Source organism: Aquarana catesbeiana, linkage group LG11 (genome assembly GCF_042186555.1).
Source record: "Aquarana catesbeiana isolate 2022-GZ linkage group LG11, ASM4218655v1, whole genome shotgun sequence".
Lineage (NCBI taxonomy): Eukaryota > Metazoa > Chordata > Amphibia > Anura > Ranidae > Aquarana > Aquarana catesbeiana.
In genome coordinates, this window is record NC_133334.1 from 19,458,825 (window position 1) to 19,482,110 (window position 23,286).

The window sequence follows — 23,286 nt, forward strand, 5'->3', positions numbered from 1 at the left end:
TAATTAATTAATTAAATAAGTTGCTTTGCTTAAAAACTACTTTTCAAGTGTGCTGAATATATTAATATATATTGTTCATAGAGTTTAGAGTTTTATAGAGTTTTTTAATAAACGCACACTTGCAAGGTGTGATATGCGATAATTTCATTCTAATATGGTTTTTGTAAGAAGATATTTCAATATAAAATATTTAAGTGATGCACATTAATAATAATTGGTGTTATATTTATGTACATATTATTATAAGCTTGTATTTTTTTCATTTGAATTTTTTAGTATTTTAGAGCCCTCATGCAGGGGGGAGTGTATTGACTCCCGAAATGCATTGGATGTTTTATGCGATCATATTATGAACAATTAAAAACAACTTGGACTCCTCTTTCATTATTTGGTTTGGCGCTCCTTTCTCTATTTTGATGTTTTAACATGTGAGCAATCTTTGTGACATGCAGTCTCTAGCAGTCCATTGCAACATGGGGGGTGGACTCTGAACGTCTTTTGTGACATGTGAGCAGTCTCTGGCAGTCTTTTGTTATGTGGAAGCTGCTTTTTAAACGTATGTTAATCGCTTCAGCCTCGGAAGATTTGGCTGCTCAATGACCAGGCCATTTTTTGCGAAATGGCACTGTGTTGCTTTAACTGACAATTGCGCGGTCGTGCGAAGCTGCACCCAAACAAAATTGACATCCTTTTTTTCCCACAAACAGAGCTTTCTTTTGGTGGTATTTGATCACCTCTGCGGTTTTTATTTTTTGCGCTATGAACAAAAGAAGAGCGACAATTTTGAAGAAAACACAATGGGGGTTGATTTACTAAAGGCAAATCCACTTTGCACTACAAGTGCACTTGGAAGTGCAGTCACTGTAGATCTGAGGGGGAAGATCTGAAACAAGGGAAGCTCTGCTGACTTTATCATCCAATCATATGCGAGTTAAAATGCTGTTTTTTATTTTCCTTGCATGTCCCCCTCAGATCTACAGCGACTGCACTTCCAAGTGCATTTGCAGTGCAAAGTGGAGTTGCCTTTAGTAAATAACCCCCAATATCTTTTACTTTTTGCTATAATAAATACCCCACATTTTTTTTTTTTAAAAACACATTTTTTCCTCAGTTTAGGATAATATGTGCTCTTCTACATATTTTTGGTAAAAAAAAAAATCGCAATAAGCGTACAGTATATTTATTGGTTTGCGCAAAAGTTATAGCGTCTCCAAAATAGGGTATAGATTTATGGCATTTTTATTATTTATTTACATTTTACTAGTAATAGCGGCGATCTGCGATTTTTAACGCGGACTGCGATATTGCGGCCGACAAATTGGACACTTTTGACACATTTTTTGGGACCATTGACAATTATACAGCGATCAGTGCTATAAAAATTCACTGATTTCTGTATGAATGTCACTGGCCTGGAAGGGGTTAACACTAGGGGGCCATCAAGGGGTTAACTGTGTTCCCTCTGTGTGTGTTCTAACTTTAGGGGGAGGAGACTGTCTAGGAGGAGAGAGAGATTGGTGTTCATACTTAGTATGAACACACGATCTGTCTCTACCCCCTGAAAGAACCGGGATTTATGTGTTTACACACACAGATCGCGGTTCTCGCTCTGTCACAAGCTATCGCCCCTAGTGGCCAGAAGGAAAAGCGACGTAAGGTAACGTCAATTTGCCCAGCCGGGCCAACCTGCAGCAGTAAAACTGCGGCGGCTGGTCCGGACGTGGTTAAAATGTGAGCAGTCTCTAATAGGCTTTGCATACATGTGAGCAGTCTCTTTCAGTCTCTTGTACAATGTGAACATTACCAACAGACTACCCTACTACTAAAAAAATATATATACATAATGCTAACCTTTGGGATCAAAAAACATTTTCCGTCTTGCGCTCTTGCTCTCCTTCCTTTCTTTTTTGCTGACTAAAGATAAACCACTTGTCAGAAGCGCCTGGCGCTCCTGCTCCTCATTCCAGCACCCTGGGTTTGGCTGTGGCATTCTCCTTGTATGTCTGCCCACCTGCAAGGTGATTAATGTGGCCATTGTCTGGGTGGAGACCAAACCTGATCTAAGAGCCCTTGCACACTGGGGCGGGGGGCGGCGTCAGCGGTAAAACGCCGCTATTAATAGCGGCGTTTTACCGTCGGTATGCGGCCGCTAGCGGGGCGGTTTTACCCCCCGCTAGCGGCCGAGAGAGGGTTAAATACCACCGCAAAGCGCCTCTGCAGAGGCGCTTTGCCGGCGGTATAGCCGCGCCGTCCCATTGATTTCTATGGGCAGGAGCGGTAAAGGAGCGGTATACACACCGCTCCTTCACCGCTCCGAAGATGCTGCTGGCAGGACTTTTTTTACCGTCCTGCCAGCGCATCGCTCCAGTGTGCAAGCCCTCGGGGCTTTCACACTGGAATGAAAGCAGCGGCACTTTCGGGGCGGTTTGCAGGCGCTATTATTAGCGCAATAGCGCCTGCAAACCGCCCCAGTGTGCAAGGGCTCTAAGGAAGCCAAGCCTGCACTGTCATGCTTGTGATATTGTGTTTGTTACACGTGTGCGAGTTGTCTGTTTGTTTGTCCTGTTCTGCAGTTTGGATTTCCTTGTTGATGACCTCACATCGGATATCCACTATTCTCTGAACTCTGCCTTCCTTGTACCAGGACTGTCATTGAACCACTCTGCCTGTCTGCCAACCGCAAGTACCTTTTTGCTTTGTTCAGTTTGCGCTTGCCCTGGTGTGGTGGCCAGGCACTATAGCATTGAGTATAAATCCTGGGGGCAACCGAGTACCGGTAGGCCTGCTTGCCTTATGGGAAAGGGGGCTGCTATAGGTGAAAAACACAGAAGCTAGTTATAGTGCCTGCCCACCTGCATTAGGGGTAAGCATGACACCACTGTTAAGTCATCCCCAGGGCTTTTTTTCAGCTTGGTGGGATGCAGTTCCACCACCTCTGGTACAGACCCTCTGCTCCCTGCTCAACACTATCACTTGTAAACACAGAAGTCCGGCTTCCATGTTTACCAGTGATAGTTTGTCTCCCAACGGCTCCCACAGATCTGATCTCCTGAGCTGCTCCTACTGAGAGGGCAGGATGGGAAATGCAGGTGCCCGGGGTGCATTGCGGATGCCACACCCCCACTAGATGATCTCCCTGCACATGAGAGAGTCGGAGCCACCTACAGTGTGCTGGGAGGTACAGTACTATAGACGGCTGGGTGCTTCAGCTTAATACAGCAACAAAGAGTAAAATATGTGGAAGATGTGGAGCTTTTAAGGGGGGGGGGGTGAAGTGGAGGGAGAGTTGCATGCAGAGGTCATAGCTGAAGAGGGGTGAAAGTGAGATGTGGATGGGGGATGCAGAGATAAGCAGATGTGGAAGAAGGCTGGACTCTGCACTCTGTGTGTAGCGCACCCCTGAACTCTGCACTCTGTATGCAGTGCACCCCGGAACTCTGCGCGCTATGTGTAGCGCACCCCTAAACTCTGCACTCTGTATGCAGTGCACCCCAGAACTCTGCACTCTATGTGTAGCGCACCCCTAAACTCTGCACTCTGTATGCAGCACAAGCCTGAACTCTGAACTATGCACATAGCACACCTCCGAACTCTGCAGGTAGCGCATCCCTAAACTCTGTACTATGTACCAATCGCACCCCGGTACTCTGCATGTAGCGCACCACTGGGGGGAGGGTTTTTTGGGGGGTTGTGGTTGAGTTCCTGCACCGATTTTTTGAGAAAAAAAGCCCTGGTCATCCCTATATTATTACACCCACTAACCATCTATGCAGCACTCGTAGCACACTACTTGAGGGTATTCCCCCACCCTTGCTTCCTCTTGTGGGTCCTGGGTACCTCAGCCCAGCACTGCTACCACCTGCTTCCCACAAAGCATACTATAGTTTTTTTTCACATATATCCACCCATTAAATTTGCCCCCCCCCCCACCTCCCTTCCCATTCGGTCAGATTCTGGAGCTGCCTCTGCCCAATGCCATGGCACTCCATTATGCAAATAGACTTCTATGATTGATGACTGGCCCACCTCTCTCCACCCCTTGCCTTCCTATAGAACAGTGACACCAATTGCGTTTGATAGCCAGGCATCGTCCAGGAAAGCTATGATAGATGTAGACATAAGAAAATGTTGGGGATCTGGGTGTATCAGGGTGCTCTAAAAACAAAGCAAGGATGCGATTATGGTCCTGGATGTGCCTGCTCCATGAACCTTGGGCCACCCTCATCAGTAAGAAGCGTACCCCCAGAACTTTCATGGCAGCTGGAGGACAGCCAAGCATTCAGAGGAAAGCCATCATGAAAACATTAGTGGTTTTACTTTTAAGGCTCAGTTCACGCTGTCGCAACCTGAAACTCGCTCCATTTCTGGTGTGACTTAGCCGGGCGACTTCCTGGCAACTTGAGTACTACTTTTATAGAAGAATAGAAGAGAATAGAACCCGTAAAAAGGCCACTTGAGGTAGTACAGGAACCTTTTTTGAAGTCGGAGTGACTTCAGTAGTGTTAATTAAGACAGCTCTCATTGACTAACATGGAATTTCACATGTCACGCGACTTGGGGTCTCACAAGTCGGATCACAAGTCATGGCAGTGTGAACCGAGCCCAGCACCAATAAACATAAACATAACAAAATAATAATATTAATATCCACTTATTGTAATTTAGGCTTGATGACTAGCCCACCTCTCCCCACCCCTTGCCATCCTATAGGACAATGACACCACCAATTGTGTTTCTTGAAAGCTGGAAATATTCTGGGTGCTTTAAGAATAAAGGAAAATTGTGAGTATGGACATGGAAGTGCTTGCTCCATGGACCTTGGGTCACCTTCAGAGGTAAGGTGTGTACACCCAAGACCAACTACCTGAGAAACCATTGAGTTTCATGGCAGCTGGGGGACACCCGATCATCCAGAGGAAAACCAACAGTGGTTTCACTACGAACACCAATAAACATAATAATAAAATAAGAATAATAATGTCTATTTGGTGCAATTTAAGTTTGATGATTGACCCACCCCTTGCCTGCCTACAGGCCAGTGACACCACCAATTGAATATGATGGCCAAGCATCAAACATGAAAGTTGCAATAGATTTAGGGTGCTTAAAGAATAAAGCAATGTTGTGAGCATGGACCTGGATGTGCTTGCTCATGGACCTGCAGCCACCTTAATAAGTAATGCGCATGCCCCCAGAAACAACAATGTATCTGAGTAGCCATTGAGTTTTATGGCAGCTAGAGGACACCCGATCATCCAGAAGAAAAGCCATCAATGGTATACACCAATAAACAAAATATTAATATTATTGTCTACTTTCTGTAATTAAGTTTTGATGATTGGCCCATCTCTCCCCATCCCTTGCCTTCCTATCTCCCAATGACACCACCAATTGCTTTTGATGGCCAAGCATTGACCATGAAAGCTGTAATAGATTTAGGTTGCTTAAAGAATAAAGCAAGTTTGTGAGCATGGACCTGGATGTTCATGCTCCATGAGCCTGGGACCAACCTAATAGGTAACATGCATTACCCCAGAACCAACAGTCTAGCTGGGAAGCCATTGAGTTTCATGGCTGATGGAGAACATCCTGACCACAAGTTCCTTGTGATCAAGAATGAAGAGAAGCTGTGTCCATCAATGAACGTAAGAGAAATAATATTAATGTCTAACTTAGTTTTGATGATTGGCCCACCTATCCCCATCCCTTTCTTTCCTATCAACCAGTGATTCCACCAATTGCTTTTGATGGAGTTTCATGGCTGACGAAGAATACCCGATCATCCAGAAGAAAACCATCAGTGTTATTACTACTAACACCAATAAATATAACGAAAAAAAAAACAGGATTTTTTGTTACTCACCGTAAAATTCCTTTTTCTGGGTTCATTGACAGACACAGCTTCTCCTCATACTTGACCACACGTTCCTTTTGATCAAGAATGAAGAGAAGCTGTGTCCGTCAATGAACGTAAGAGAAATAATATTGATGTCTAACTTAGTTTTGATGATTGGCCCACCTATCCCCATTCCTTGCTTTCCTATCAGCCAGTGACTCCACCAATTGTTTTTGATGGCCAAGCATTGACCATGAAAGCTGTTATAGATTTAGGTTGCTTAAAGACTAAAGTAAGTTTGTGAGCATGAACCTGGATACTCTTGCTCCATGGACCTGGGGCCAACCTAATAGGTAACATGCATCACCCCAGAACCAACAATCTAGCTGGGAAGCCATTGAGTTTCATGGCAGATGGAGAACACCCTGACCACAAGTTCCTTGTGGTCAAGAATGAAGAGAAGCTGTGTCCATCAATGAACGTAAGAGAAATAATATTAATGTCTAACTTAGTTTTGATGATTGGCCCACCTATCCCCATCCCTTGCTTTCCTATCAACCAGTGACACCACCAATTGCTTTTGATGGACAGGCATTGAACATGGAAGTTGCGATAGATTTAGGTTGCTTAAAGTATAAAGCAAGTTTTTGAGCATTGACCTGGATATGCTTGCTCCATGGACCTGGGGTCACCTCATTAGGTAACATGCACCCCCCAGAACCATCAATCTGGCTGAGAAGCCATTGGGTTTCATGGCAGCAAACATCCTGAGGAAACCCCCCCACACACACATACAACACAGGAAGCCATTATCAAAACAACACCAATAACTACTTACTGCGATTCAGGTTTGGGCACTGTGTTATGTACCCATTTGGCATAAATATGAGCTTGGCATCTTGGATCACTCCCTGGAAACAAAAGACAATATTTATTATTAAGAGGATAAACTTAAAAATATTATATAATACTTTTATAAAATGTAAGACGGTTGAAAAACTCTGCATAGGCTTCAGAGCAACGCACAGCCAGGCCGGTGACCCGCCTTTTGTCTACTGCAGTTAAGCAATGAGGCTAGGTCACCACCCTTCCCCCAACCTGAGCGACTGGACAGTAAAGGAGCAACAGCGTACTAATGAACTGATCCATATTCAGCAATCCAAGACCAGAGATTGAGGTGAAGATCTTTTTTAACATGGAAGAATCCTTAAAAACAACCTTCTGGTCTCAGGGAACTCCAGCTAACCTCTACAATTTATGGTACATTAGTGTGATGGTCAATAGGAAGAGCGCCCCTTATGTTTGTGCCCCCTCCTCATAGATATCTATGTGCACTGCCCTGGAGGACATGTAACAAAACCCAAAAAAAATTATTTGTAACCATTTGACCCCCCCCTTTCATGACCAGGCCATTTTGTGCTGTACGGCACTGCGTTACTTTAACTGACAATTGCGCGGTCATGCAACGCTGTACATAAATGAAATTTATATTATTGTTTTCCCACAAATAGAGTTTTCTTTTGATGGTATGTGATCACATCTGCGTTTTTTGTTTTTTGCGCTATAAACAAAACAATATTGACAATTCTGGAAAAAAAAAGAAAACAATATTTATTACTTTCTGCTATAAAACATATCCAAAAAAAAAAAAAAATCAATATAGGCTAAAATGTATTTTGCTACATATTTTTGGTAAAAACAATACTCATAAGCGTGTATTGATTGGTTTAAGCAAAAGTTATAGCGTATACTATACTATACTATGGTATAGATACTGGAATTTGTATTGTTTTTCTTTTTTTATGCTAGTAATGGTGGCGATCAGCGACTTATAGTGGGACTGTGATAGTATGGTGGGCAGTCCGACTCTAACTGGCACTTTGTGGGAACCAGTGATACTAATACAGTGATCAGTGCTAAAAATATGCACTGTCACTGTACTAATATACTAAGTGACAGGGGCAGGCCCGTCCATTAAGGGCGCATGGGCTCTGCCCCCCTTATCCATGCATCCGGCAACCTGAAAGCATGAATTTCAATTGGGGGGGGGTGGGTGGAAGCACCTGATTAAAGCCAGAGGCTCTAATAGTCTTCAAAATACTGTGAAACCTATTTCCCAATTGGCTGAAAGAAGAAGCGTTCCGATTGGCCGCTGAGGAGGAGGGAGGAGATGGGAGCCGCCGAGAAAGGGAAGCTCCTTGTGATGCCCGCCGCCATGAAGCCTGTTGCTTGTGATGCCTGCCGCTCATGATGCCGGCTGCCGTAATGCCTGCTGCATGTGATGCCTGCCACACGTGATGCCTGCCACCTGCTGCCTGCTGCTTGTGATGCCTGCCGCCGTAATGCCTGCTGCCCGTGATGCCTGCCGCTCGTGATGCCTGACGCCGTGATGACTGGCGCTCGTGATGCCTGGCGCTCGTGATGCCTGCCACCGTGATGCCTGCTGCCCGTGATGCCCACCGCCGTGATGCCCGCCACCGTGATGCCCGCCACCGTGATGCCTGCTGCCATGATGCCTGCCGCTCGTGATTCCCGCCGCTTTAATGCCTGTTGTTCGTGATGTCAGCCGCCGTGATGCCCGCCACCATGATGCCTGCCGCTTGTAAAGCCCGCCGCTGTAATACCTGTCGCTTGTGATGCCTGCCACTCGTGATGCCCGCCGCCGTGATGACTGCCGCTCGTGATGCCCGCTGCCATGATGCCCGCCGTCATGATGACTGCCATTTATGATGCCCACCACCATAATGCCCGCTGCTGTAATGCCTGTCGCTGGTGTTGCCCACTGCCGTGATACCTGCCGTTCATGATGCCAGCCGCCGTCATGCCTGTAGCTCGTGATGCCTGTCACCGTGATGCCTGGCGCTCATGATGCCCATCGCTGTGATGTCCACCATAGATGGGGTAAGTGCTCTGACCAGAAGGGGGAGATGGGGGGGTGTGGCTGCGGGTGCACTGTTTGCTGCCCTTCCCCCCAAAAAAATTACCACCAGCCGCCACTGCTAAGGGATGTGCTTTGCAGGGAAACAAAATCCAGCACATCCCCGCTGACAGGACAGAGCTCTGTATTGTTTACATATACATACACTGGGCAGTGTGTAAATATACTATAGGGTGGTCAGTAAGTGGTTAAAGTGGTAGTAAACTCTATTTTTACCACTAATACCTGCAGGTAGGTCTATAATAAGGCCTATAAAAGACTTACCTGTAGGTTCTGTGAATATCTCCTAAACATGCCCAGTTTAGGAGATATTCAGAGTGCATGCAGCCGGTAACGTGCCATATACTGTACGGCACAGGCTCTGAAGGTCCAGCACGGTATGCCAGACCATCAGATCCCATACCATACATGGCGGCTCCCAAGCGCATGCGCAGGAGAAATGTCATCGTGCCCCCAGCCACTCATGTAGCCGGAAGCCGTGTATCCGGAATGAAGACCAGGTGAAGATGGAAGCCCTCTCAAGCGGTGACATCATGCCGCTGGAGGGTTTTGTTTTAAGGCAAGTCTCTCACAATGTGCTAGTATGCTATGCATACTAGCACATCATGACATTGCCTTGCCTTGGGGATTTTTTTTTTTTTTTCTTCGACTACGGTTTACTACCGCTTTAAAAATCCACTTTCGCGGGGAGCAATGACTTAAGTAGTGCTTACAGTGAAACATTAAAAATTCAAAATTCTATTAAATAACAAGCCTGGGGGATGCCCCGACTCTGCCTGTGATAGCGGCGCGTCTGTACGATGTATACAGCCTACTACAGCATCACTAATATTTACTAAGACAAAAAAATTAAAAAGTTAAATTGTTGGCAAAATAACAGTTCCCGGCCCATCATTCTTTTTGTTCACCTGCACCAGATCCCTATCTTAGATGACAGTCTGCTATAGACGTTAATGGATGACCCCCAGACAAAAAAAAAAAAAATGGCACGCAGGGTTCCCCCATAATTCAATCCAGGCACTTTAGGTCTGTTAAGAATTTTAAGGGTGACACCATGCCAAAAAAACAAAAACAGTCATGGGTTCCCCTACACCCCCCAAAATCTCATACTAGACCCATGTTAAAGTGGTTGAAAACCCCTCTGTGCAACTTGTAGCTATAGGTAAGCCTATAATAAGACTTACCTAGAGGTACTCTAAATCTAGATACTTACCTTGTAGTGCGCAGTGAAGAAACGGCACAGAGGGCATGCGCGGGAGTGACGTTGTGCGGCCGGTCACAGACCCGGAGTCCGCGGCCCCTGGAAGGAAGAGGGGTGAAGATGGGTGCGGCCACCAGGGGCCTCGTTTGCCGGTAAGTGACACATAATGGGCTAGTATGCGATGCATTCTAGCCCATTATGCTTTTACTTTGCAGGGGAAAAAAGAGGAAGTAAAACCCATCAGGGTGACATAGTTACATAGTAGGTGAGATTGAAAAAAGACACAAGTCCAACCTATGTGTGTGATTATATGTCAGTATTACATTGTATATCCCTGTATGTTCAGGTGCTTATATAATAGTTTTTTGAAACTATCGATGCCCCCTGCTGAGACCACCGCCTGTGGAAGGGAATTCCACATCCTTGCCGCTCTTACAGTAAAGAACCCTCTACGTAGTTTAAGATTAAACCTCTTTTCTTCTAATTTTAATGAGTGGCCACGAGTCTTGTTAAACTCCCTTCCATGAAAAAGTTTTATCCCTATTGTGGGGTCACCAGTACGGTATTTATAAATTGAAATCATATCCCCTCTCAAGTGTCTCTTCTCCAGAGAGAATAAGTTCAGTGCTCACAACCTTTCCTCATAACTAAGATCCTCCAGACCCTTTTATTAGCATAGTTGCCCTTCCTCTTTAATGAGGACAAGGGCCTCTTCACCACAACCCTGGCCTGGTGGTTGGGGGTCTTGCCCTTCCTCTTTAATGAGGACAAGGGCCTCTTCACCACAACCCTGGCCCGGTGGTTGGGGGTCTTGCCCTCCCTCTTTAATGAGGTCAAGGGCCTCTTCACCACAACCCTGGCCCAGTGGTTGGGGGTCTTTCCCTTCCTCTTTAATGAGGACAAGGGCCTCTTCACCACAACCCAACCCCAGTGGTAGGGGGTCTTGCCCTTCCTCTTTAATGAGGACAAGGGCCTCTTCACCACAACCCTGGCCCGGTGGTTGGGGGTCTTGCCCTTCCTCTTTAATGAGGACAAGGGCCTCTTCACCATAACCCAGGCCCGGTGGTAGGGGGTCTTGCCCTTCCTCTTTAATGAGGACAAGGGCCTCTTCACCACAACCCAGGCCTGGAGGTAGGGGATCTTGTCCTTCCTCTTTAATGAGGACAAGGGCCTCTTTACCACAACCCAGGCTTGGTGGTAGGGGGTCTTGCCCTTCCTCTTTAATGAGGACAAGGGCCTCTTCACCACAAGCCTGGCCCGGTGGTTGGGGGTCCCTGCGGATAGGGGAGGTGATCTACCTGAAAAAATATCAAAGAGATGAAAGATCACTGGGGAAGCCAGCTGTGGGGACCAAGGAAGCACACGGGGAGGCCCAGGCAGCAAAATGAAAAGAAACCTGGACGGGACGGGGTGGGGGCAGCATATACTGGAACTGATCCCCTGTATTTTCCTCGGGCAGAAGCTGAATGCTGGTGGGAGGGAGAGGAGGAGAAGCCGGCTTTCAGCTGCTGCAGGAGGAAAATTTGGGGGATCGGTTCCAGAATAATATCTCTCTATTGGGGTGAAGAACCCCCACTTTGGGGGGATCGGTTCCAGTAAATGCCGCCCCCCCCCCCCCCTTCGTGTCCAAGGAAGGGACTCAATAGATGGGTTGCCATACCTCGCAGTGGACTCTACAAAAGTAGTGATGTGGGGGATGCCTGTAATATGACTTCATGCTCTGTGCAGCCTTTAGGGAAGAGCTTTGAGGCAATCTTATGAGTTTTCTGATTACTGTATGTTCTGCACACACATAGTATTTACAGGACTCACTTTGCCGATTTGGTTACGCAGCATAGGCGTGCACAGGGTGTGCGCCAGGTGTGCCCGGGCACACCCTAATCACTCTGTGTGGTCCCAATACTGCCCTGGCTTCCCCCTGTGTTGCACCCCCATGTCAATTACTAGCACCTTTTTTTTGTAAATGAACACATTGAACACGTTCACCGTGTTCATTCACAAACGGAAGCATAGTAAACACAGTTTACTATGCTTCAGTGTGCACACCCTAATGGAATAGGCTGCACACACCTATATTACGCGGGTTTAGAAAACTGTAGCGGCTCTGAATTGAAATGGAAGAATGAATCATAAATCTGTAAATGTCTTGTGTTGTGTTAGATCCCCCGTTTGGTGTTAAGTTGCCCCCAGCTGCAGTTTAACCCCCTTAAAGGCTTATTAGGAGCGCTGACCTGCTGGGGGGAGGGGGGAGAGCCGCGCAGGTCCCTAATGAGCGAGGAAACTCATTCTAGTAATGCAAAGCAAACTCATCCTTAAATAAAACATGGGCCCGGCTCATGGTGGATGGGGAGGGGGGGGGGGGGGCGCTCGTAGACGAAAGCGCCTGGAAACCGCCATGTGTTCAATTTCTGCAACATGAGGAAATAATTAACGCAGACCGGCTTCCCATTCGCTGGCCGATCAAATATTGATAAGGGGAAGTTGTTAGATAAATCAGACTCGCACACTTCGGGAAAATTAACTTTTTCAGGAGAAACGTCAGGCCCAAGTTGTATTAAAAAGGGACCTAGCTTCAGCAGAAAAATGTACATACTACAGAATTTAGGCTAAAATATTCCACTTCTCCAGTTTACAGAGGGACCTACTAGCCTTTGCACACAATGCAGCTCCACCAAACCCTCTCACTGACACCGCATGGAGGAGGTTTGTACACTGAAGGTTGCAGTACATACAGTTTTGGATGGTGTTCGTTTTTACTGCTGTCTGTTTGCCTCTTTAACCACTTGCCTTCCAGGCACTTTCACCCCCTTCCTGCCCAGGACAATTTTCAGCTTTCAGCGCTCTCACACTTTGAATGACAATTGCGTGGTCATGCAGCACTGTACACTGATAAGTGGCACTGATGGGCATTGATGAGGCGGCACTGATAAGTGGCACTGATGGGCACTGATGAGGCAGCACTGATAAGTGGCACTGATGAGGTAAGCACTTATAGGTGGTACTGATGGGCACTGATGAGGCGGCACTGATAAGAGGCACTAATGGGCATTGATGAGGAGGCAGCACTGATAGACTGCAGTGATGGGCATTGATGAGGCAGTAGATAGGTGGCACTGATGGGCATTGATGAGGCGGCACTGATAGGTGGCACTGATGGGCACTGATAGGTGGCACTGATAGGCACTGATGAGGCAGCACTAATAGGTGGCATTGATGGGCACTGATGAGGCAGCACTGACAAATGGCACTGATGGGCATTGATGAGCAGGCGGCACTGATAGGCTGCACTGATGGGCATTGATGAGGCTGTAGATAGGTGGCACTGATGGGCATTGATGAGGCGGCACTAATAGGTGGCACTGATGGGCACTGATAGGTGACACTGATGAGGTGGCACTGGTAAGTGGCATTGATGGGCATTGATGAGGCAGCACTGATAGGTGGCACTGATGGGCACTGATGAGGCAGTACTGATGGGCACTGATGAGGGGGCACAGATAAGTGGCACTGATGGGCGCTGATAGGTGGCACTGATGTGCACTGATGAGGTGGCACTGATAAGTGGCATGGATGGGCACTGATAGGCAGCCCTGATGGTCACAAATAGGTGGCACTGATGGGCTCTGATAGGTGGCACTGAAGGGCACTGATGGGTGGCACTGATAGGCGGCACTGCTAGTTGGAACTGTTGGCTGGCACTGACAAGGAGGCACTGATAGGTACTGACTGGCAGCACTGATAGGCAGCACTGCTAGGCGGCACATGAGGAGGCAGTGATGGGCACTGATTGGCAGCACTGATGGGCACTGATAGGCATAACTGCTAGGCGGCACTGATGGCTGACACTGATGAGGAGACACTGATTGGCAGAACTGGTGGGCACTGTTGGGACTGCACTGATAATCAGTGATATTTGCATAACTCCTCCTAAGAGCCAGCCCACTGCTTGCAACATGACGGAGGGCTGTAGAGAGGAGTACTGAGATGTGTTCAGGAAGCTTTGTCCAGCCCCCTGCCGGCCCCTCCCACCAGCCATGATCTGCATTGCATATAGAAGCACAGAGAGTGAGGTATGTAATGAAAACAGAAAGGTTTTATTTGGAAATCTCATTAGCATGTTGATGAAGGGAAAGAGAAGAACCAGGGAAGCGAAATATAAGCAAATTAAACTTCAGCTTTTTAAAATAATACACCACTGGAGTTCTTTCTTGGAACTTTTCCCGCGAGCGGGAATGCTTCCTAATATTAGGCCGGAGCATCTGCCAGGCACCGCGACCAGAGCCGGGCGATCGCTTTATAATCATTAGATCAGAGCGGCTCCGTTAATTACAGCGGTCCCTGTGTTCGGTATTATTTCACACCAGCCGAGCGAGCGGGCTCGCAATCCGAGGCGTAATGCCTGCTGTTTAAGTGGAATGTCTCTCCGTAATGCGCGCTCAATGCCAATGCAACAATAACGCAACATAAAATGCTAAAAAAAAATTCAATAACAGCAAAGGCCTCCTGAAAAGGCCAATAAACATGAATTGTGCGACGGTTTCCATAAAAGAGCTTTTAATAAGTTTGGTGGTTAAAGAACGAGTGTACCTCTGCGATAAAGACGAATATTAACGGCTATGCGGCTTCTTACACCTGGCACAGCAGCTTGCAAGAGGCACTGGCTGGTGGCAGTAAGGGTGATCAAGAGGGGCCCCGAGGGGAAGAAGACAGGGCCAGTCAAGCCTTTTCCGTAAGGCTTCATTTAGATTAGCGGTTGGGGGAGAGGCAGCAAAAATGCCCGATAGAGGTGCGTTTTTTCCTGCCAACAGCCCCCCGTGAGCCGCAATATGCAGCAGACAGGGGTGTTTACATGCTGCGGTCCCGATGCTCCACTTCGCGCCTGCAGAAAAGTTTACCCAACGCGTATCGGGCCGCACCACTGAACGCTACACACTTGTCGGAGCAAATGAGGTTAAAACAGGCGGTGAGGAGGCATCACATTGCTCCATCAGTGCCACCTATCAGCGCCCATCCGTGCCACTTATCAGTGCCGCCTCATCAGTGCCCATCAGTGCCACCTATCAGTACCGCCTCATCAATTCCCATCAGTGCACCTGTAAGTAGACTCTGAAGCGCAATCCAAACGCAGATCAGACTTTAAAAGATAATGGAGATTTAGATGCATGTCGAAATCTAACCTAAGGAAAGCAAGCCACCTATCAGTGCCCTTCAGTGCCGCCTAACAGAGCACATCAGTGCCACCTATTAGTGACCATCAGTGCTGCCTATCAGTGCCCATCCATGCCACTTATCAGTGCCACCTCATCAGCGCCCATCAGTGCCGCTTATCTGTGCCCCCTCATCAGTGCCCATCAGTGCTGCCTCATCAGTGCCCATCAGTGCCACCTGTCAGTGCTGCCTCATCAATGCCCATCAGTGCCACCTATCAGCGCCCATTTGTGCCACTTATCAGTGCCACCTCATCAGTGCCCATCAGTGCCACTTATCAGTGCCGCCTCATCAGTGCCACCTATCAGTAGCGCCTCATCAATGCCCATCAGTGCACCTGTAAGTAGACTCTCAAACGCAATCCAAACGCAAATGGGACTTCAAAAGAAAATGGAGATTTAGACGCATGTCGAAATCTACCCTAAGGTAAGCAAGCCAACCATCAGTGCCGCCTATCAGAGCACATCAGTGCAACCTATTAGTGACTATCAGTGCCGCCTATCAGAGCACATCAGTGCCACCTATTAGTGACCATCACTGCCGCCTATCAGAGCACATCAGTGCCACCTATTAGTGACCATCACTGCCGCCTATCAGAGCACATCAGTGCCACCTATTAGTGCCCATCAGTGCTGCCTATCAGTGCTCATCAGTGCCGCCTATCAGCGCCCATCCGTGCCACTTATCAGTGTCGCCTCATCAGTGCCCATCAGTGCCACCTATCAGTACCGCCTCATCAGTGCCCATCAGTGCACCTGTAAGTAGACTCTGAAGCGCAATCCAAACGCGGATCGGGCTTCAAAAGAAAGATTTAGACTACCCCAAGGAAAGCAAACCAGACAATTCCCTCCACCATCACCAAAGTGCACACCAGATCCTGATCTGAGCATGCAGCTAAGGACCCATGCACAAAAAAAAAAGAAGATGTAGGTGCCCCCCCCCCCCCCAAAATTCCATACCTCACCCTTGGGGTCTGGTATAGGTTTATAGGTTTTAAGGGGAAGCCCCCTGCAAAAAAACACATACAACAACATACTAGCAACCTTATTTACACATGCAGTCTGGAAATGGGGTAGGTAAGCTTATGCTCTTCATCTAACTTGTCAGGGGGGATGACCATATTTGGTCAATGATGTCACTCACCAGAACCGGCGTCTTTGTTACTTTTTTTAGCAGTGGTGATCGGGAGATGTCTTTCCCCTTGTGTGAATGGAACACAAAAGTGGAACATGTAAATTGGGTTAGTGGGAAATATTCATTGTGATTGACATGGATCTGCATCGCTAGATGACGTGATTGGCGGTGTATTCACATCCGATAAGTTCCCAGTCTGCAGACCCTCACAACCACCAGGTTAGGGTTGTGGGGACTAGGACCTTGTCTAAGTCCCCTGCCTGCAGATCCTCACAACCACCAAGCCAGGGTTGTGGGGACTAGGACCTTGTCTAAGTCCCCTGCCAGCAGATCCTCACAACCACCAAGCCAGGGTTGTGGGGAAGAGGCCCTTGTCTAAGTCCCCTGCCTGCAGACCCTCACAACCACCAGGCCAGGGTTGTGGGGAAGAGGCCCTTGTCTAAGTCCCCTGCCTGCAGACCATCACAACCACCAGGCCAGGGTTGTGGGGAAGAGGCCCTTGTCTAAGTCCCCTGCTTGCAGACCATCACAACCACCAGGCCAGGGTTGTGGGGAAGAGGCCCTTATCTAAGTTACCTGCCTGCAGACCCTCACAACCACCAGGCCAGGGTTGTAGGGAAGAGGCCCCTGTCCTCAGAGACATAGTAACAGGGTGCTTTAATAGGGGTGTGCCCTCTGGAAGGTGAGAGCATGTGGTCCAGTATGGCTGAGGAGGAGGGTTTGTGCGTGTGCTTGTCCATCCCCCCACCCCTTTTCCTGGGTTACCAGGCTGCATGTTTGGATAAGGGTCTGGTATGGATTTTATGGGGGAACCCATGTTTTTTTTTCATGTATTGTAAGTGGGTGTTCCCCATTAAAATCCAACAAAGTTATTTCGAAGAAGACCCTGAGGAGAAGAAAAGAAGGGCCAGTCAAGGCAGCTCTTTATCTATGCTTGCCCATTGCTCATTCCTACAGAAGAAAGCTGTCTGGGAACATGCACATCTAAAAAGGCATTCCAGAGATGCCTTCTTTCTCATAACCTTGTATATGCAGTTACTTTGTGCCAAGGGAATTTCCCACAATGACTTTATCAGACACCAGATGGTGAAACCTAAACCGGCAGAAGGTGAGGTAAGCTCTCGGGGACGGCAGGAAAAAGGTTGAAAAATATATTGGGAACATTCCTAATTTGCCCAGATATACTAAATCTCCAGAAGCAGACAAACATTTTAATCAGTAGTATGCTTAGGAAAGTGGATACCATGTGCTGGAACCATCTGATTTCTACATTCATTTTGTTTTTATATCATGTTCAATATCCAATAGTGTGGCAATGGCGCAAATATAAAGAATCTGAATAATCGAGGCTGGCAGTTTCTACACACCAGTTATCATGTTCGGGGGATGTAATTCTGCCCCTTCATCAGGGCTTAAGACAAGGGTATCCAAACTTTCCAAAGAAAGATCAAGCTTACAGTTCTTTAGACTTTAGGGGGTCCAGAATGTGGCCAGTTGGAGAGAAAAAAATACATCAAATACTTCATACTGGCATCAAGTTTGGCACTCAGTGGGCCTAAAAAAAATTACACAGTGCCTGTAGTCTGTATGAGGAGAAATAATGCCTCAGTAGGGGGAAAAGTGCCCCACTGTTGGTGTCAGTTGGAAGAATAGTGCGCTATCATTGGTGTCGGTTGGAAGAATAGTGCCCTATCGTTGGAGTCAGTTGGAAGCATAGTGCCCTATCGTTGCTGTCAGTTGGAAGAATAGTGCCCTATCGTTGGAGTCAGTTGGAAGAATAGTGCCCTATCGTTGGAGTCAGTTGGAAGAATAGTGCCCTATCTTTGCTGTCAGTTGGAAGAATAGTGCCCCATCGTTGGAGTCAGTTGGAAGAATAGTGCCCTATCGTTGCTGTCAGTTGGAAGAATAGTGCCCTATCGTTGGAGTCAGTTGGAAGAATAGTGCCCTATCGTTGGAGTCAGTTGGAAGAATAGTGCCCTATCTTTGCTGTCAGTTGGAAGAATAGTGCCCCATCGTTGGAGTCAGTTGGAAGAATAGTGCCCTATCGCTGGAGTCAGTTGGAAGAATAGAGCCCTATCGTTGGAGTCAGTTGGAAGAATAGTGCCCTATCGTTGCTGTCAGTTGGAAGAATAGTGCCCCATCGTTGGAGTCAGTTGGAAGAATAGTGCCCTATCGCTGGAGTCAGTTGGAAGAATAGAGCCCTATCGTTGGAGTCAGTTGGTAGAATAGTGCCCCATCGTTGGAGTCAGTTGGAAGAATAGTGCCCTATCGTTGGAGTCAGTTGGTAGAATAGTGCCTTATCGTTGGAGTCAGTTGGAAGAGTAGTGCCCTATTGTTGGAGTCAGTTGGAAGAATAGTGCCCTATCGCGTTGGAGTCAGTTGGAAGAATAGTGCCCTATCGTTGGAGTCAGTTGGAAGAATAGTGCCCTATCGTTGGTGTCAGTTGCTCCTTGTCTTAGATCCAAGCTAGATTCATCCATGTTCACAGGAAAGAGAGCAAACAGCAAGGGCACAGATCAGTGTATAGTATATTAATTAACAAAATAAAATAGCATGCTGATGTAGCACCCTGGTGTTTTGACAGGGTTGCTAATACATTTAGTTTGTCAGGTATTAATCATCCTGGCTGATTGTTAGAAGATCCACTGATTCCTCTCCAACTCCGGTTTGCTGTACCTTTTCTCTTCTGTCACTAGGTGGCGCTTGCTGGTGGCCTTAGATTGACAAGGGTGTAGCAAGGTCAGACTATGGATGGATGGGGTGTCTCAGCCAATTGGCAGGGGTTTCTTTAATCCCTTGGCCTGCCGGGAGAGCCTATTTATTTGGGTGGAGTTAGGAGATCAGGGTTCTGTGCCGAGTTGTGAAGGTTCAGCCGGATGGGGAAACCAGTTGTGGTAGGAGGAAGAGGGGAAGCTGTCGTCACTAAGGGACTATCTACCTTGTTACTGGAGACTACAGTGAGTAAGCTGGAGCTAGCACTGGAGCAGTCTTCTCACCAGCTGGTGTTGGTGAAGAAGGCGGAAAGCTTCAGCAGGTATCAAGCCAGGGACCCAGCAGGACAGCATGGGTGACACTTAAGGATCATTGAGTGCCAAGCTAGGGACACAGCAGGACAGCAGGGGGGACGCTTGAGGAGTATACAGCGTGCTAGCTATGGAAGAGCTCGGGAGATTTCATGGCGATTGGATCTGGAAGTCTAGTGAGAGACTGGGAGCTCAGCGAGTAAAAGTCTACAGTGAGAGAATGTAGTGTAAGAGAAGAACTATTCTATGTTGCCAATAGTTAAGTACAACTACTGTTAGTGACTGTTACAAGATTTGTTGCCAAAGGAGACAACGGTCCTACCTATACAGAAGTGTTATCCGGCTGGAGGCTTTCCACTATATAGCTGTCTACCTACAGAAGTCTCGGAGTCTGCCAATTATCATTGCATCTACTTAAGGGTGTCCTGACCCTAACCATCTCTCCCACAGTTCTGTTAAGAGACAATAAATCTCTTTTGCATTCAAAAAGTGTCTGGCGCCCATCACTTCATCTTGCATTACACCCACCATGCCTTGTAACCCACTCTACAAAGACGGATGTCCCTAACTCTGGAGGTCACCATTATGCCTTTGGAGGTACGGGACCTTGCTACACTCACATGTTAGAATCTGTGAAACAGCCTGGAGGAACAGGAAGTATACATATTGCAATGGTAATGGACCCATCAGAGGAGGAAAAATCCGGCCGCCCCTTGTGAACCTCAGACAGGTACTATGAAGTCACTGGGTGGGCGGACCGCTATGTGTTTCAAGCTTGACAAAGGGGATGGGGCCCCTGCGATGCATAGCGGTCCACCCACCACAGACGGGCAACGTAAAAGTCACTGCGTGGGTGAACTGCTATGTGCTTCAAGCTTGACAAAGAGGGCAGGGTCCCTGAAATGTGTAGCAGTCCACCCACCACAGACAGGTAACATGAAAGTCACTAGGTGGGTGGACCTCTACACATTTCAATCTTGATAAAGGAGGGTGGGACCCCTGAAGCACATAGTGGTCCGCCCGCCACAGAGAGATAATGTGAAAGTCACTATGTGGGTGGACCGCTATGTGTTTGAAGCTTGACAAAGTGGCAGCGCCCCGCATAGCAGTCCACCCACCACAGACAGGTAAAGTGAAAGTCATTGGGCAGGTGAACCATTAGAAGTTCCAAGCTTGCCACAGGAGACAGGCCCCTGAAGCACAGACCATTACATATTTTAAGCTTGGCAAAGGGGGTAGTGCCCCTGAAACATGTGGCGCATCTACCCAGTGACTTTCATGTCTGAGGTGCATGAGGGACGCCATAGACGCTAATGGCTTTTTCCTCCTCTGGCAGGTCAGGCTCCATTGTGAGAGTCTTATGATCCTAATAGCCCATCTGCCACCCATACCTGCCCCTCCAGGCTGTTTTACAGGTCATAACATGTAAGTCTGAATGCCGGATCAGGCTTTGGAGGAAAATGGAGATTGAGATGCACATCTAAACCTACCCTAGGAAAAGCAAACCAGACAACCCCCTCCACCACCAGCACCAAAATGAACACCAGATCCCAATATGAGCATGCAGCTGAGAACCCCAAGCAAAAAAAAGGAAAGAAAAAGGTGTATATAAAAGTCACTGGGGGGGGGGGGGTGGACCTCTATGTGTTTCTAGCTTGACAAAGGGGGTGTGGCACCTGAAACGCATAGCAGTCTGCCCACCACAGACAGGTAATGTGAAAGTCACTGGGTAGGCAGACTGCTACGGGTTCCAAGCTTGACAAAGGGGACACACCCCTGAAATGCTGACCACTATACATTTCAAGTTTGACAAAGGGGGCGAGCCCCTGAAACACTTATGCCCCGCACACACGGTCGGACTTTGTTCGAACATTCCGACAACAAAATCCTAGGATTTTTTCCGACGGATGTTGGCTCAAACTTGTCTTGCATACACACGGTCACACAAAGTTGTCGGAAAATCCGATCGTTCTATACGCGGTGACGTAAAACACGTACGTCAGGACTATAAACGGGGCAGTGGCCAATAGCTTTCATCTCTTTATTTATTCTGAGCATGCGTGGCACTTTGTCCGTCGGATTTGTGTACACACGATAGGAATTTCCGACAACGGATTTTGTTGTCGGAAAATTTTATCTCCTGCTCTCCAACTTTGTGTGTCGGAAAATCCGATGGAAAATGTCCGATGGAGCCCACACACGGTCGGAATTTCCGACAACACGCTCCGATCGGACATTTTCCATCGGAAAATCCGACCGTGTGTACGGGGCATCAGAGGTGCGACCACCCAGTGACTTTCATGTCTGAGGTGCATGAGGGATGCAGTAGACAGTGGTGTAAGTCTGAATGCTGGATCGGGCTTTAGAGGAAAACGGAGATTTAGATGCACATGAAAAGCAAACCAGACAACCCTCTCCAGCACCACCACCACCAAAATGCACACAAGATCCTGATATGTGCATGCAGTTGAGAACCCCATGCAAAAAGAAAAAAAAAGGTGTAGTGTACATGAAAGTCACTGGTTGGGTGAACCACTATGTGTTTCAAGCTTGACAAAGGGGCGTGACCCCTGAAACACATAGCGGTCCGCCCACCACAGACAGGTAATGAAAGTCACTGGGTGGGCAGACTGTTATGCGTTTCAAGTTTGACAAAGGGGGCGGGCCCCTGAGATTCTGACCACTACACATTCCATGCTTGACAAAGAGGGCGGGCCCCTGAGATGCTGACCACTACACATTTCATGCTTGACAAAGGGGACGGGCCTCTGAGATTCTGACCACTACACATTTCATGCTTGACAAAGAGGGTGGGCCCCTGAGATGCTGACCACTACACATTTCATGCTTGACAAAGGGGGCGGGGCCCTTGCAACACGTAGCGGTGCGACTACCCAGTGACTTTCATGTCTGAGGTGCATAAGGGGTGCCATAGACGCTGCCAGCTTTTTCCTACTCTGGTGGATCCAGCTCCATTGCAAGAGGTTTAGGATCCTAACTGCCCATCTGCCACCCATACCATTGGTTGCAAGATGTACCCCTCCTGCCCCTCCAGGCCATTTTACAGGTTATAACATTTACACTATATTCCCAAAAGTATTGGGACGCCTGCCTTTACACGCACACATGAACTTTGGCATCCCGGTCTTAGTCTGTAGGGTTCAATATTGAGTTGGCTCCGCCCTTTTCAGCTATAACAGCTTCAACTCTTCTGGGAAGGCCGTCCACAAAGTTTAGGAGTGTGTCTATGGGAATGTTTGACCATTCTTCCAAAAGCGCATTTGTGAGGTCAGGCACTGATGTTGGACAAGAAGGCCTGGCTTGCAGACTCCGCTCTAATTCATCCCAAAGGTGTTCTATCGGGTTGAGGTCAGGACTCTGTGCAGGCCAGTTAAGTTCCTCCCCCCCAAACTCGCTCATCCATGTCTTTATGGACCTTGCTTTGTCCAGTCATGTTGCAACAGGAAGGGGCTGTCCCCAAACTGTTCCCACAAAGTTTGGAGCATGAAATTGTCCAAAATGTCTTGGTATGCTGACGCCTTAAGAGTTCCCTTCACTGGAACTAAGGGGCCAATCCCAACCCCTGAAAAACAACCCCCACACCATAATCTCCCCTCCACCAAACTTACACTTGGCACAATGCAGTCAGGCAAGTACCGTTCAATTGCCAAACCCAGACATGTCCATCGGATTGCCAGACAGAAAAGCGTGATTTGTGATTCCAGAAAACACGTCTCTTCTGCTCTAGAGTCCCGTGGCAGCGTGCTCAACACTTTGCATTGCACTTGGCGATGTAAGGCTTGGGGGCAGCTGCTCGGCCATGAAAACCCATTCTATGAAGCTCTCTACGCACTGTTGTTGTGCTAATCTGAAGGCCACTCGAAGTTTGGAGGTCTGTAGACAGTTGGTGACTTCAGCACACTGTGAGCTTCAGAATATTTGGTAG

General features: G+C 47.8%; 1 protein-coding gene across 2 annotated transcripts in view; it reads right to left on the bottom strand.

Moving 5' to 3' along the window:
- The window catches only part of NELL1 (neural EGFL like 1), a 1,046,888-nt gene that overhangs the window by 691,821 nt on the left and 331,781 nt on the right, over nucleotides 1–23,286 (bottom strand). For both annotated transcript variants that reach the window (XM_073604029.1, XM_073604030.1), the window contains exon 6: nucleotides 6,675–6,747. In XM_073604029.1, coding sequence (XP_073460130.1) covers nucleotides 6,675–6,747 — 73 coding nt within the window. The remainder of the gene's footprint in view (nucleotides 1–6,674; nucleotides 6,748–23,286) is intronic.